The sequence below is a fragment of the Glycine soja genome, chromosome 17 (assembly GCF_004193775.1).
Source record: "Glycine soja cultivar W05 chromosome 17, ASM419377v2, whole genome shotgun sequence".
Classification (NCBI taxonomy): Eukaryota; Viridiplantae; Streptophyta; class Magnoliopsida; order Fabales; family Fabaceae; genus Glycine; species Glycine soja.
This window is the reverse complement of record NC_041018.1, coordinates 22,980,482-22,995,215: the sequence shown is the minus strand read 5'-3', so window position 1 is coordinate 22,995,215 and position 14,734 is coordinate 22,980,482. Positions and strand designations below refer to the sequence as shown.

Here is a 14,734-nt window from a genome sequence, read left to right as displayed (position 1 = left end):
TATGGGAAACCAAGCAAGAATGATGATGATATTGAGTATTCACAAGTTATGAGAGAATTGGAACATGCTAAACGGGAATTTTTCCAACTTAAGCTTGATGTGGCTTCTGTTTTGGAGGAGAAACAGCGAGCAGAAAAGGAAATCGAAGCATCGAGATTTTGTATCTTTCTAAACGGGAACTTTTGTGTCTTTCTAAGATTTTGTATTGTTGGGAGTTATTAGTGTGGTTGGATATTGAGTTATTTGTAGGATGAAAGTTTAATGCTCTTCTATAACTTAAATACCATCCTTTTTGTTGCTTGATAACTCTCCTCATTACTAAGAATCTCTGTTTTCATTGCTTATCAGGCAATGTTGGTACGTCCTGATAAAAATATGGGTAATGAGAAGGCTGTAGAAGCCTTTAAGAAACTTCAAAATGCATATGAGGTGAGTTTTAAATTTTTGTTCTCCCTGAAAATCAAGAGATAATCCTTCCCTAATACTTTATGGTTATAATGGTTTCCTAGATTCTAATGGATTCGTTGAAGCGAAAAGCTTATGATGATGAGCTAAGGAGAGAGGAGATTTTGAGTGTATTTCGTAGATTTCATGATGCTTCTTGTAAGGTATATGATTTATACTTTTTTCCCCTACTGTTTTAGTATTATGGTAAGTGGAAAGGGAACTATGCTTTTTGGGTCAAACACATTGTGGTCAGGAATAATATTCATCAGTATTGGGGATAATAACCATGAAGAGGTAGAAGACTTAGTAGAGATGAACATTCATTGTTCATGAATCATAATATATATATATATATATATATATATATATATATATATATATATATATATATATATATATATATATATATATATTCCAAAACAATGGAATTCTAATGACCAATGTTTTAATGGGGATTTTAGAAGATTTCTACATCATTATTTTGATGTGTAGTGTAGTCATGCATGTATTTTTCTTCATCTGGAAGGGGCAGTTTGCTGTCTCTTGCCTGTGCTCAGTAGACTCTGAAGACCATTTAGAGAACCTTCTAATCTATTTTTGGATATAATTTATTATTCTCTTTTCTAACTTTGGCTGTGAATGCAACTGATTTGCCAGAATGGTAGGCATGGATTCTTTCCTTCAGGATTTGCACGATCTGATGCAGATGGCAAGGATCCATTTGGTGATTCAAGGTGAATAGCCTGCAAAAGATGTGCTGGCTTTCATGTCTGGATACACACCAGGAAACAAAAGTCTCGGGCAAGATGGTGCCAGGTTTCTTCTTAATCTTTTTTGTTCTCAATGAAGCCTAGGTGGCATGCTTAACTGATAGTTAGTTGGCTAAGTCTATTAATAATTACAAAATATTTGTCAGTATTATGTCTCTCTCAGCATGCTTTCCCTTAAGAGAGTATTTTTCATATGTATCATGGCATGTTGGCACTAATGTTTTATGGTGGGTTTTTTTTTTGTTGTTTTTGTTTTAAAGGATTGCCAAGACTTTCATCAAGCTAAGGATGGTGATGGATGGGTTGAACAATCTTCCCAACCATTTCTTTTTGGCTTATTGCAGAAGGTGTGAATCAACGTACCATTTTGAAAGTCTTATTGGATAACACCTTATAACCCATAGTTCAAATTTTATGAGTCAATTCCTGGTTCTATGAGATACATAGTCAGAAAAAAATTTTGCTTAATAATTTGAATTGTTTTTACTTTAGGTTGATGCTCCTTCAGCATATGTGTGTGCTGGTAGCAGGATATATGATGCCATTGAATGGTATATCTGTCAGGTAATTTAGTTTTTTAATCTTCATATTTTGACCATATTTCATTTAAGAACTCAGTTGTTAGATGTGTGTGCGCACGTGTTTGACATGCTTGAAAGAATTTGTTTCAGCTCACATAAGATACCAGGCAGGATTGTCTGTTTGAAAAAAAGAGTTTTAAATATTACAGCATAGTTTTGTTCTGATTTTAAAAAACTGTTCTCTCTAGCAATGCCATGTTTCATAGTGATATAGGCATATTTCTCTAGAGTCCAGATATGTAATCTCTATTTTAGTTTGTCTGGTTTGCATGATTCACCGAATAGCTTGCTTAATGAGACTTGTATGGAGATTATAGATCCACAAGGCATTAATGATGAACATATTTATTGCAGGGCATGAGATGTCCAGCGAATACTCATAAGCCAAGTTTTCATGTGAACACAAATTTAATGTCCAAGCATAATTCTGGCAAAGGAACTAGTTCAGGTCAAAGAGGTGGGCATATGCCAACACCTAATATCGAAGAAACCATGACTGAGGAAGAATTATTTGAGTGGTTACAGAATGCAGTACATGCGGGTGCATTTGACAATTTTAGTGGCACTGCAATAGAGAGCCCATCTCCCAAATCTAGAAATGGAATGAAAAGCCTTTGTGAACCATGCTAGTGTATCAAATTAACAACTTACAATTAATTAAGATGGTAGTTAGGATCGAAGAAAACTAATGGGCCAAACCAGATTCTCATTTATTTGGTTTGAAAATTTGGCCAAGGCCTCGTAGTATTTAGGCTATTTTCGTGTGTCAGCTCTCTAGGTCTAGAACAGGAAACCATCAAGCATGTACAGAGAAGTTCAACGCAGGAAAATGGGGGAAATATGTAGCAGAAATTAAAGACCCTAAGGAGATTTGTAAACTTACCGGTACGATGACCTAAGCTGCAAAGACCATGGCGGGTCACAGCAGCTACACTTCTGGGAGATGCCACACAGGTCACAGGCACGGGCTCTCTCACGTACTCACAGCACGAGCTCCACTGCACACAATGGGCATTGCCGAGAGAGTGAGGTTTCGAGGAACTTTCAGGGGTTTGAGGTGGGTTTCGAGAGAGCGAGGTTTCGAGGAACTTTCAGGGGTTTAAGATAGAGAGAGATGGGTTTGAGGGAGAGCGAGGTTTGAGGGGAGAGAGCGAGGTTCAGCTATGTTGTGGAAAGAGAGAGCGAAGGGCACAATAGAGAGAGGGGTTAGAGTTAGGGCACAGCAGAGAGAGGGGAGAGAGCGAGGTTCAGCTATGTTGTGGAAAGAGAGAGTGAGGTTCAGCAGAGAGAGGGGTTAGTGTATGGGCCACGCGTGTGAGGAACAAAGATGGGCTTATCAGAGGACCGTCGTTGTCTTGCATTAAGGTAACATTCTAAGGCGGTTATTTGTAACCGCCTTAGAATGTGCGACTTTAAAAACAAAATTTCTCTCCCTAATTACAAAAATGTCACCGCGTCCTATACTAAAGCGGTTCTTTAAGAACCGATGTAAATCTCGCGTCTTAAAAAGCTACTTTTGTAGTAGTGAGACATTAAAAGTTTTCATCTCATGAAAAATGACCTTGCAATAAATTTTAGATCTTTAATAACGTTAGTGCTAGTCCATTTTGTGTACGAACATGTGCTACTGGATGTTCAATATGAAATATATTCATTAAAAGCATGAGATATAAACTCACTAGCATTCTTAATTGGAAAATGTGTTCTTTGTCAAATTAGTTGAGCTAACAATCTCACAAATGTTTGGTTGCAAGTTGATGACAAACATGTGATCATCTAGTTGATGAATCAATTAAAATCATAAAATATCTTATATATGAATATCTTTAAATTTAAATTATAATGGTTCAAGTAAAATCATATAATAAAACAACAATATCTAAATACTAGTAAATGTATTTTTGGATCTTTAGTTAAGATTAGACATAATTTTTATCTTAACTTTTTTAATTAATGTAATCTCTCTATTTTTTAAATTATGCAAATTTGTTCTCTTTGATGAATTTCTTTTATTTGAAAATTTTACTCTCATTTTCTGTCCAAATACTTGGAATTTATGATGAATTTAGGATAAAAGTTCAGAAGAAATTTAGTGAAATTTTGATAATAAAAAATGAAGAATTTTATAGAATGTGAGATTAGGACTTGAAGTGACAAGAAAATTAAGAGTAGTTTTACCTTAAAAAACCTTTTTAGTTTTCTCTTTTACTTACAAAATCATCATCTTAAATTTAGTCATATTTTGTTTCTCTCAAATATTTTTACATGAACAAAGAAAATATTTTCTCTCTATTTCTGAACAATTTTTTTTAAACTGGAAATACATTGAAAACTAGGTGACAATTATATCATTCAATGTCAAAACAAAAAACAAAATCATGAAAATGAAAATAGAAATAAACAAGGCTATCATTTTTAGTAAAATTTGGCATTTTGGTTGGTGAATTTGGAAGAAGAAAAGGATTAAAAAAATTATGTATATGAAATTTGAAAGAGAGATCAAATTTACTCAATTTAAAAAAATAGAGATAAAATTAATTCAAAAAATAAAACCTAGAAGATGAAAATTACTTTTAATTGAAATTAAGGAAATAAAAAGTTAATTTGAAATTTTAAAAAGGCATTTTTAATAAATAAACTCATGAAGAAATTACGTCTTAATAAAAAAAAATATGCAATGATATATTTATATTGTGTCGTATTGTATATTTTATAAATGTGTAGTGCATAATATGATTAGTCAAGGATATGTAATGGCTTCCCAAGGATTTAAAACACGCGGTTTAGCCTATTTATGTCACTTTGAAACTGAAAGCACACAACTGTTGCCATAAACATGGAAATGGAGTGGTGTAGTCATTGTTGCAGGCTTTGCCCCAGCAGATTGGAAACCATCTATGCTAACATTTCCGTCAATTCTTGCCAGTAAACTATTAGTACTATTCTCTCTTCTTCTCTATTTTTATTTTATTTAATGTAGATGTTGTGTTTGGAAACTCATTAAGAAGTCAATAATCAACTTAAAAGTTATAACTAATGATTTCTTAAAGTTTACATTCTGAAATATGGAAAATCACATCCAAAACAAAACGTAGAATTGAACAAGCTATAGGACTACAAATATAAACAATCCAAATTCACTTGTTATAATATATCCAAAAATGTTGTAGACAATGGGAGGAAAACAAGATTGTAGACATTCATGCCATTCATGAATATTCATTGATCCTAGTGATTTTGAAATTTCAATGTGTTTTGTTTCCCGCGTTTGCGGTTTATGCGGAAAGGTTCTATTAGACTTGACTGCATCGCTCCTCTTAATGTTTTCAAATAAGAAAACAAATGAAAGTTCTCGAAGAAAGAAGAGAGAGTGTGTACAGAAAGAAGAGAGTGTAAGTACTTTTGATTTATTCTCAATTTTGCTCCCTTTTTATGTTAGTGGATTTTCATACGTATAGAAGCTGAATTGGTCATAACATGCTAAGCTGAATTGGTTCATTGTTGACATGTCTTTCATATGATTTTTTTTTTCTCTTTAATATTGTTGCTTTTGTTTGGGCACTGCTCAAAGGAATCTTATGGTTTTGAATCTAGATTCAAATATAGTATTATTTGATTACAATAAGCTAAGGTGTCTAGTCTAATGTTCGTGATGAGGAAAAAATGGTGAAAAATTTAAGGTCGGAATTGAAATAAGAGAACCATGATTTCACATTCATTAAAAATAAAGATCATTTGAAGCCTTGATCTTTGTTTATGTTGGTTTCATAGACAGACTCCATCATCTATGCCATCAAATGAAATGCGAATAACCCGTTTTTTCCTCTTTGAAACAAGGAGCATTTCCAATTTTATTAATAGTTGAAATAATTTTTTCTTTCCCATATTATTGTATCTTTAGGGTTAATAATTTTACATAAGAATCTACTGAATTTAATCACATATTGTGGTTACTCTTTGGTTTTCTCTTCAAATATACTATTATGTGTAACTTCTCAAAAATGGATCAATGATTGAATTCTATTTTTCATGGCGAACCTAATTGGTTAGTTTCAATTAAATAAATCAATACTTTAGTACTAGAAAAAATGGTGTATGTCCACATAGGGAAATTCGGTCTGCTGCATTTATTGTGTTTTTGTGTGAGTACATGTGAACGTGTGATCATATTTTCTTGCCTCTAGTCTATGTCTCCTTTTGTGATTTTTGTTTAGTTCAACTCTTAATTAAATGAAGTTTTTAGTCCTTTATTTTTTGTATTTAGTCAAATGGTTTAATTGACAATATGTCTCATCAGTTGACACTTTTTACAGTATACAAGTCAGACTTCACATAATTTTAAAGAGGTGTAGTTCTTGTTGGAATTTTAGGGTATCCTTATAAAATACTAATAACCACTAAGAATACATTACAAATATTAGATTATCAAAAATATTTTTTGGAATACCTGGATTCATAATGTTTGATGAAGCAGACGCAATAGAATCCAGAGAACAGTCACGAACAATAGGTTTAATGACCTTCCTCAACCAAATCTCTTTATTCCTTTTGAGACCTTCATTTTTTCTTCAGATGGAAAGAGGAGAAAACTGTTTATGATTTGATGTCTTGGGGACCATAACCATGCCTCATGTTTTAAACCTATTAGGGTTCTCATTATCCCCTAATGGGCCAAACTGGTTTCCGCTCATTAAGCTCATATCAATTTTCTGTTGATAGTCTAATAGGCTCATCAAATTAGATCACTTATATTGAGCACATAAAAAATGTAAATAACTAATATAAATGTTACAATATAGTATGTAGCCCATATTAATCAATTAATTAGGAATTATAAAATTCCTAACAATCTCCCACTTGGGCTTCATATTAACTTTAAACATTTATATCACAAAATTCTTTAGGCGTGCAACCAATGTTATTTACTTTTAGACTTCCCTTAAACAATCTGGTTCATCTTATATAACAATTAGGAACCACTGTAGTTTTCATCACAATCTAACCTGACTAAGCCACAATGATCACCATTATCACTTATACTTGATGACATAGATCAAATATGGATAAGCGACATGAAAATAACATGTAATGCAAAAAAATATCACATATAGAAAAAAACATAACACAAGTTTATAATAAGATGATAAACATTAACTTTATTTATGTAGAAAATCCAAACAACAAAATGTTTGTAAACCATAAGATATAGAACATAAGCTAGACTCCCACTAAACTAAGATACTATCATGAATTATACCCATATGAGCGATGTGCTCATGAAAAACTTTAAGTGTCATATTTTTAGTAAGTTGATCAGTTAGCATGAAATGAGTCCCTATATGTTCTATACAAATATGTATTTTCTAAATTTTTAATTTAACAACCAAATAATTTATGTCAATAAACTTTTACTTGGTTCAATCCTTAATAAGACCACTAATATATTGTTCCAATAAACACCCAATGGCTTTTTAATGTTGGCAACAACAGGCAAGCTAGTTACAATAACTTAACAGTTATAAATTCTAATATGATGTCTCATAGCAAAAAATATTAACTCCACCAATATGGTTAAATGTGGATCCTGATATGGAGTGATTGCTATTAAGATATTCCATAAAAATCATAGTCAAAATTCCAAGTGATCTCCAAACATCTAGACTTTCGATATGAAAACATGTAGTTTCTTGTTCTCTTTAATTAGTGCATAATGTGTTTCACTACTTTCTAGTGTTGCATACCAAGATTACTCATATATCACCTTAGGACTCCCACTAAAAATTATTTTAGGACAATAAAAAGAAACTTAAGAATACATGATAAATTGTAATATAATTATTTTGCAACAATAGACTGTATGATGCTAGTAGAATGTCCTCAGCATATAATACCAAAATAATAAATTTACTCCCACTGAACTTTTAGTATATGAAACCATCAACCAAATTTACCTTAACACCATAAGAAGTAATCTTGATGAATTTTGTAATACCATAGACGAGAGACTTGTTTAAATGCATAAATAAATTTCTTTAGTTTGCATACCATAGACTTTAAATCATCTTAAACAAGGTTTTCTAGTTGCACTGTATAAATTGTTTCATCATTGTTTTTACATCCATCTATGCAAAACAATTGTCAAAATGATCTACAATGTCATTATAGTCATAAGAAAGTATTTCTAAGAAATTAGAGAGAAAATCTCTTTGTAATCAATGACTTCTTTCTTGTAAAACTTTTGGCAACAAGACAAACTTTATATATTTATCTACAACTTAAAGGTTTCACACTTTCAAGCAATTTGAGGATATCCCAAATGTCATGTTCAACCATCGGTTTTATTACATCATTTATGGCATCAATCTACTTGAGAGTTAGAGCACAACATGACTTGACTAAAGTCAATTAGACTTTTTCAGTCAACCTAATGTCATATCCGTGTTCTTAAAGAAATATAACATAATCATTCAAATTATATTTTTCCTTTCTCTAGTGGATCTTTTTAATGACACTTCTTGAGTTTATTGAGTTTGAACTTTAGGTAGTGCTTGAGAGGGAATCTTAGTATTATCTTGTCTTTTAATAATGTTAGGAGTAACATCATTATTTAATTACCATATCCGTTTCTTGAACAATGATAAGTACAAAGACTTATCTATTGTCAATAACAAATTATTCTTTAAAGACAACGCTCCTTATGTTTTCTTTCCCTCCAAATTCAATTTCCTCAAGGAATCTTGCATGTCTCGAACATGATCTTAAAGTGGAATTGGAAAACTTATAGATGCGAGAGCTTTAAATGTAACAAGAAAATTGCAACTAATTATCTTTAACTCTAACTTACCTTTATGCAGCCTATAAGGCATTGCTTCGATTGAACATCCCTAAATGTGCATATGCCTGATGTTGGAATTTCCCGACTCACACCGATAGGGTAGTGACTACTTTAATTGGTACCCTAAAAGGATATAAATTGCATTCTTTAATGTCTTTTCCCCAAAGCGACTTTAGAGAATAATCATACTTCTTACCATATCTGTAAAAGTATAGTTTCATTATTCTATAACTTTGTTCATCCTAGGTTTACCTAATATTATATGTTGTAGAACAATTTCATAATTATTGAAGAAAAAAAATGGGAGACTTCAAATGTTGCACCTTAAGTCATATCTATTATAGTATTTCCTACGGTCAGATTTGACAACCTTAATTTTCTTTTCTAGTTGAAGTTGAAGTTCAACTTTAGCTTTGAAAGACTAAATTGTCTAGAGGCCGAAACTTCTCATAATAAAATAAAGGTGAATTATCTATGAATATAATAAAATATATTCGTTCATTCCATGAATCCATATGGAGTAGAACACAAATATATGTATGTATTAGTTCTAAGACATCCATATTTCTTTTAGCACCTGAATTCCATTTTGTTTGTTCATTTTCCCTTTATTTACTCAATATAGACTATAAGGTCCAACCAATATAAAGGATCTAGAATTTCCTATAACACAAACATCCAAATTCTCTATTAAGAGATGTAAAATGCAATATTTGAATCACAAGAGAGACTAACTTTATTATTTCTAATTGAACAAGAATAACTAAATTTGTCCAAATTAGAAATAAAATTTGGTTTAATAAATAGCTCAATATATGTCTCAACCAAATTCAAATGAAATTGAGTCTTTTAAAGAAACATAAAAGTTCTCATAGTTTCAACTACAACTTTATGTCATCGCCCACATAGAAGAATCGTTCATTATCACTTGGTGGATGACTCGGGTGGTGGTGTATGGTCGTTCTTAGTTGGTGGAGCAATTTGTCTGGTTAATTCTATTAACAAATGAGACCTCAGCCTACTAAATAGCTATGTGGGGGTAACCCACCACGACCAACTTCTTATAGGGACTATGGCCGCTTAGGCCATGGAAGTTTGAGTCAATAACAGGTTTGTGATGCCCTTAGATGTTCCGGGCCGCACGAGCACTACACTGATGTGTTCAATGAGTCTATAGCCTTGGCTGACAGGCCCGAGTAGCATCATATAGACATGCTTTTGTGAGTATTAGAACCAAAATCTACCCACTAACATCCTTCGGTACAAAACTAAATAACTTTAAAACAAACAAAAATAAAAAGTTTATTGTTCTTCACACACTAAATAGTGTAATTGGGACTCTTTTTTTTATGCCTCACTTACAAAAGCAACAAGGAAATTCCTTATCTTGTTTTCTTGTTTCTTCTTCAAAAATAAAAAAAATTGCAATATCCTCAACCCTGAATTGGCTTTCTTTTCAAATTCTAAATTTTATACATGCAACTTTGGGATTCAAATAATATGAGTATTTTAAACCGTAGTAGTAGAAACAACAAGAATTAAAGAAGAGAAAATAAACATACAATGCACAAATTATATTTATGGTAAATTTTCAGACCCAAACAAGATACCTAACACACTATTAATCTTCAATCTTTGGATTGAAAAGGATTATCTGTAGGTGGTACTCTCAATGCATTGATCAAACATTGGTGATATGTTATGTCAAACAAAGGTTGTCTTTGAATACTCCATTGCTCACATGAAAAACTTATATGATGATTAATTTGGTCAAATAATGATTGTTTTTTAACATTTCATTATTCACATGAAAATCAATTTGATAATAATTCCTGTCAAATAATGATTTTCTTTGAATATATCATTATTCACATGAAAAATCACATTATTTATAATCATCACATGTTTACCATCGCAAACATGTAATTATTTTGCCAAGTTGTGTCTTCCTTTGGGCTGAGCACAATTTGCATGAATAATTCCATGCAACATCTATGTAAATTCAATCAAATCAACTTATGCAACAAAGGTTACTTTGACAACTTGTTGTTTCAATCAATTTAACAAAAAATATAAGACAATTTAATATAGTAGATGAGAGGTCTTAAAATTACACAACTTTCTCATATAATTAAGTTATATAAAATTATATATAACAAAACATGCAAATATTTTGCATAACAGACCCATCACAAGATACCAAACACAACATTAATTACAAGTCTTTGGATAGAGAAATTAATTAGCAATTGGTACTCTGAACGCAACAATCAAATATTGACGATAAATTATGTCAAATAATAGTCTTTCTTTGGACCGACTATTATTCATATGAAAATACCTTATAATTGTCACACACTTATCATCATAGGTACAATATTATTTGGCCAAATTGAGTATTCCTTTGGCCGAATACAATTTGAATAAATAATTTCATACTAATATCTATGTAATTTTAATCAAATCAATTTTTACAATAAGGATTACTTTGCCAATATATCGTGTCAATCAATTTAATTAAAAAATTATTAGACATGCAAATAAATGGGAAGGATTTGTTAATGTTGGATTTACACCCAATCAAGATAGAAGAAAAATATAAAACATTAATTATGACAAGTAAATATTATATCCTTAAATTATATTTAACGCTATCATTAATTTATACTTAAAATACACTAAGTAAATACCATATTCGTAAATAACGCTGAATCCATATAGACAACGTAAAAGAATATACCCAATAATGCCACACGATATATTTAAATCCAAAGAAGCAAACTATAAAAAAATATTAATTTGGGATTTAAAAAAAAATAATCAATTTCTCTCTTTTTCTCTGATTTATTTTGCTCCTGGGGCTACCCGCTCTTGCAATTTTCTTTTGCCATTGGAGTGGAAGGCCATTCTTGCAACTTTTGAGAAAACACATGAAGGAGAATGAAGAATACATAACAAATTGCTAATATGGTTGTAACAGGTTTGCTTCTCATGTTTCATGCTTTAGTTGATACTCAAAATGGTTTGATGTTTTTGTGATGACTCTTCCTAATAAAGTTGATAATTAGGACAAAGCTCCAACTGATATATGTTAGGTAATTTCTTTTACCCTTTGCTACAAGCTTACATTCATTTTTATGTACAATAATTAGTATTTTACCCAAGTTTCAAGATAATGACCGCACTTGTTATCTAGGTTGGGGATGAAGAATGTTTTATGATTTATTTCTTCATGCATATTAAAGAATAAGCAAAACTAAATTAAGATTAAATAAATAAGTGAATTGAAAGCTAAGTAGATAAAAAATATAAACCTCAAGTCAACTAAATCAATCAATAAATATAGACAAGTTGACAATATATGTTAAATTTATAAGAAAGAATTTAAGATTTATTTTTGCATAGAATATATTTGAAGAGAAACAAAGAACTTTTAGATTGATTAAGCACTTGAACGAAGATTAATTTTATAGTGAGTCTATAGAATCAAAACATGCAAAAATACCTTATAGTGTCAATAGATTATAAGGATCAAATACCCTAATCATGATGATTAATAAATCTAGGTTAATCTTGAGAGTGAACGATACAAAAGTTATTGGCAAAACAAAAGAAGTTGAGAGTGAACTAGATTTGATAAACCTGACTATAGTCTTGTCTTTGGATGAGATACTAGTAGAAAATAGGTTTTTAACATCTGTTGTTTTTTACTTGCAATATCGGTTTTTAATCGATGTTGAAACTATCGACGTTAATTTTATCAACGTTAACATCGATTTTCAAAAAATCGATGTTAACATACACTACCCGACATCGGTTATTACGAAAACCGATGTCATATAGTAAGAAATATACAAAAAAGCCAAAAAAAAAACATCAGTTTTGATCAAAACGGATGTTGTAAGGTGCATGACAACATCGATTCTTAAAAAATGATGTTGAATTGTGTATTCTGAAATGTTTTTTGCATCGGTTCTAAAAAAACCGATATAGAAAGTACCTTTATAACAACAGTTTTAGGCCAAACTGATGTTGAATGTTCTTACGACATCGGTTTTGGCCAAAACCGATGTTGTTTTTTGTAAAAAAAAATTAATATTTTATTTTTTCTACAATAAATAAACTAGAATCAATTTATAAAAAATGTATTAATTTTAAAGTAAAATATTTAAAAATATTATTTTCATTACAATATCACATTACTTACAATCTCATAATATTAATCTAGAAACAAATTTAAATTATAGTTATCAAACTATAAGATATAAATATTTCTCATTTTCAACTTACATATATATCCTACCACAAAATAAGTAAAAATTAGATTTTTTTAACTAAAGCTTAAAATAAGACAATTACTTAGGCAAGGCAAGTAACTAATGTTTCTTAAACAGTATTGATCCACCAAGCACTTGTTATTTTTATAAGTTATTACACTACAAAAAAAATTTTAAATAGTGGAGGTTATTTTGTGGAGGTTTTAGAAACCTCCTTAATTTATTAAAAACTACAATTTTTTGTGCTTAATTTGCGGAGGTTTATAACCTCTACTAATTAAATATTATTTTTCCACTCTTTTCTCTTCAAAATAAAATAAATCATGTTTTTTTCCAGCAAAAAAAAATTCCCTCTCAAAAAAATCACAAAATCCCAATTTCCCTCTCCAACTCTACGACTTCCCTCTCCAAACCCCACACAGACTCTCCAACTATGGCTTCCCCTCCTAAAAACATGAAGAAACTCACGGGTTCCCTCTCCAACTACGGCTTCCCCTCCTAAAAAAGTCAAGAAACTCACGGCTTCCCTTCACTCTGCGTGCTTCCCGTTGCTGCCACTCTCAATAGGTAACCTCTCCCTTTCTCTGCATCTACATTAAAAAAAAAATCCCTAAGCCCTAAATCATATTGATGTTCATTAGAGATCCTTCTACAAAATTATGGTATATTTTGAATCCGATACCATCCATTAGATGTGTCTTGCTGCCTTTATTTGGTGGCGTTAGGTCACTTATGAGAATACGAAACCTTTGTGAATAATTATGAGAATTTCTCTAGTACTCGACATGACGAGACTTGGGAAGTTTGGCTATTCAACTCTTGTTTTCCTTGCAATTTGGAACCAATTTCCTAATGTCCATGACTATAATTAAATGGTCTCTGTTGTTTGTTTTAATAGACATGGAAAATGAGCAGTTAGTGCTTAAATAGGAGATTTTGTTAGTTCACAATGAATTGTTATTAGTATAAAGCATAATTGATATATATATATATATATATATATATATATATATATATATATATATATATATATATATATATATATATATATAGAAAAAGGCATCACCATGATCGATCCTCTCACTCTTTTATGTAATCTGGATTCTCCTTCAAATTTACAAAACCTTCAAGAATTGGTGACAGGGGAAGGTATTTTTCCATTGCCAGCTTTGCCCTGTCCCCAACACAGAGCAGAATAGGGGTGTAGTGGGTCTGAAAGCCAGTGATTGTTTTAGGATGACCTGCTTGTCCTACAACATTTACTGCTTGGCCAACACAAACAGGCAGTGATAGCGGCTTTAAGTTCTCATCCACAATCCACAACATTCTTGGCTGCATTGCCAAAACGAGGAAGTAGAGAACATAGTGGTATTTTCCTAACATGATAGCTTTGATATCGAGGCATGCATGCAACATGGTAATTAGTCCAGCAAGTGTTGTCGGTGATATATATATATATATATATATATATATATATATATTTGAATGAGAAATTTTTTTATTTGAACAAGAACTTTCCATTCCCGCCTACTCTTCAAAATCCACTAATTAATTGATTATTAATGGGATTTGCTGCATCTTCCTCTACGATTGATATGAAGTAGGTGTAGTTCTGAAGGGTACCCTCTTTCAAGCATTCAAGTTCACTTACCAATCATCACAGGCACCGTAAGCCTAGCCGGTCTTGTTTGCACATCAGCTCAAGCAGTTTTTGCTGCTGGGTGAATATATATAGCTATTGAATCTGCTCCTGTTATGTCATCTATAGAAGCTGCTGGTATAGAATAGGCTTTTTTTGGGGTAAATGTCATAGAAGGAAGATGC

General features: G+C 31.3%; 1 protein-coding gene and 1 long non-coding RNA gene across 2 annotated transcripts; one reads left to right on the top strand and one right to left on the bottom strand.

The window, feature by feature from the left end:
• The first annotated feature begins 338 nt into the window (after window positions 1-338).
• LOC114393176 lies at window positions 339-2,403 on the top strand. Its single transcript, XR_003662477.1, has 6 exons — window positions 339-429; window positions 510-608; window positions 1,105-1,263; window positions 1,478-1,564; window positions 1,710-1,781; window positions 2,153-2,403. It is a non-coding gene; the product is annotated as an uncharacterized LOC114393176 (long non-coding RNA).
• Window positions 2,404-13,990: 11,587 nt separating this feature from the next.
• LOC114393388 (26S proteasome non-ATPase regulatory subunit 2 homolog A-like) lies at window positions 13,991-14,348 on the bottom strand. Its single transcript, XM_028354710.1, has one exon. The coding sequence runs from the start codon at window positions 14,324-14,326 to the stop codon at window positions 13,991-13,993; it is 336 nt and encodes a 111-aa protein (XP_028210511.1). The 5' UTR covers window positions 14,327-14,348.
• Window positions 14,349-14,734: the final 386 nt, after the last annotated feature.

Bases quoted from the DNA above. Each gene is read 5' to 3' on its own strand.
- LOC114393388 (XM_028354710.1), bottom strand. From the start codon at position 14,326: ATGTTGCATGCATGCCTCGATATCAAAGCTATCATGTTAGGAAAATAC.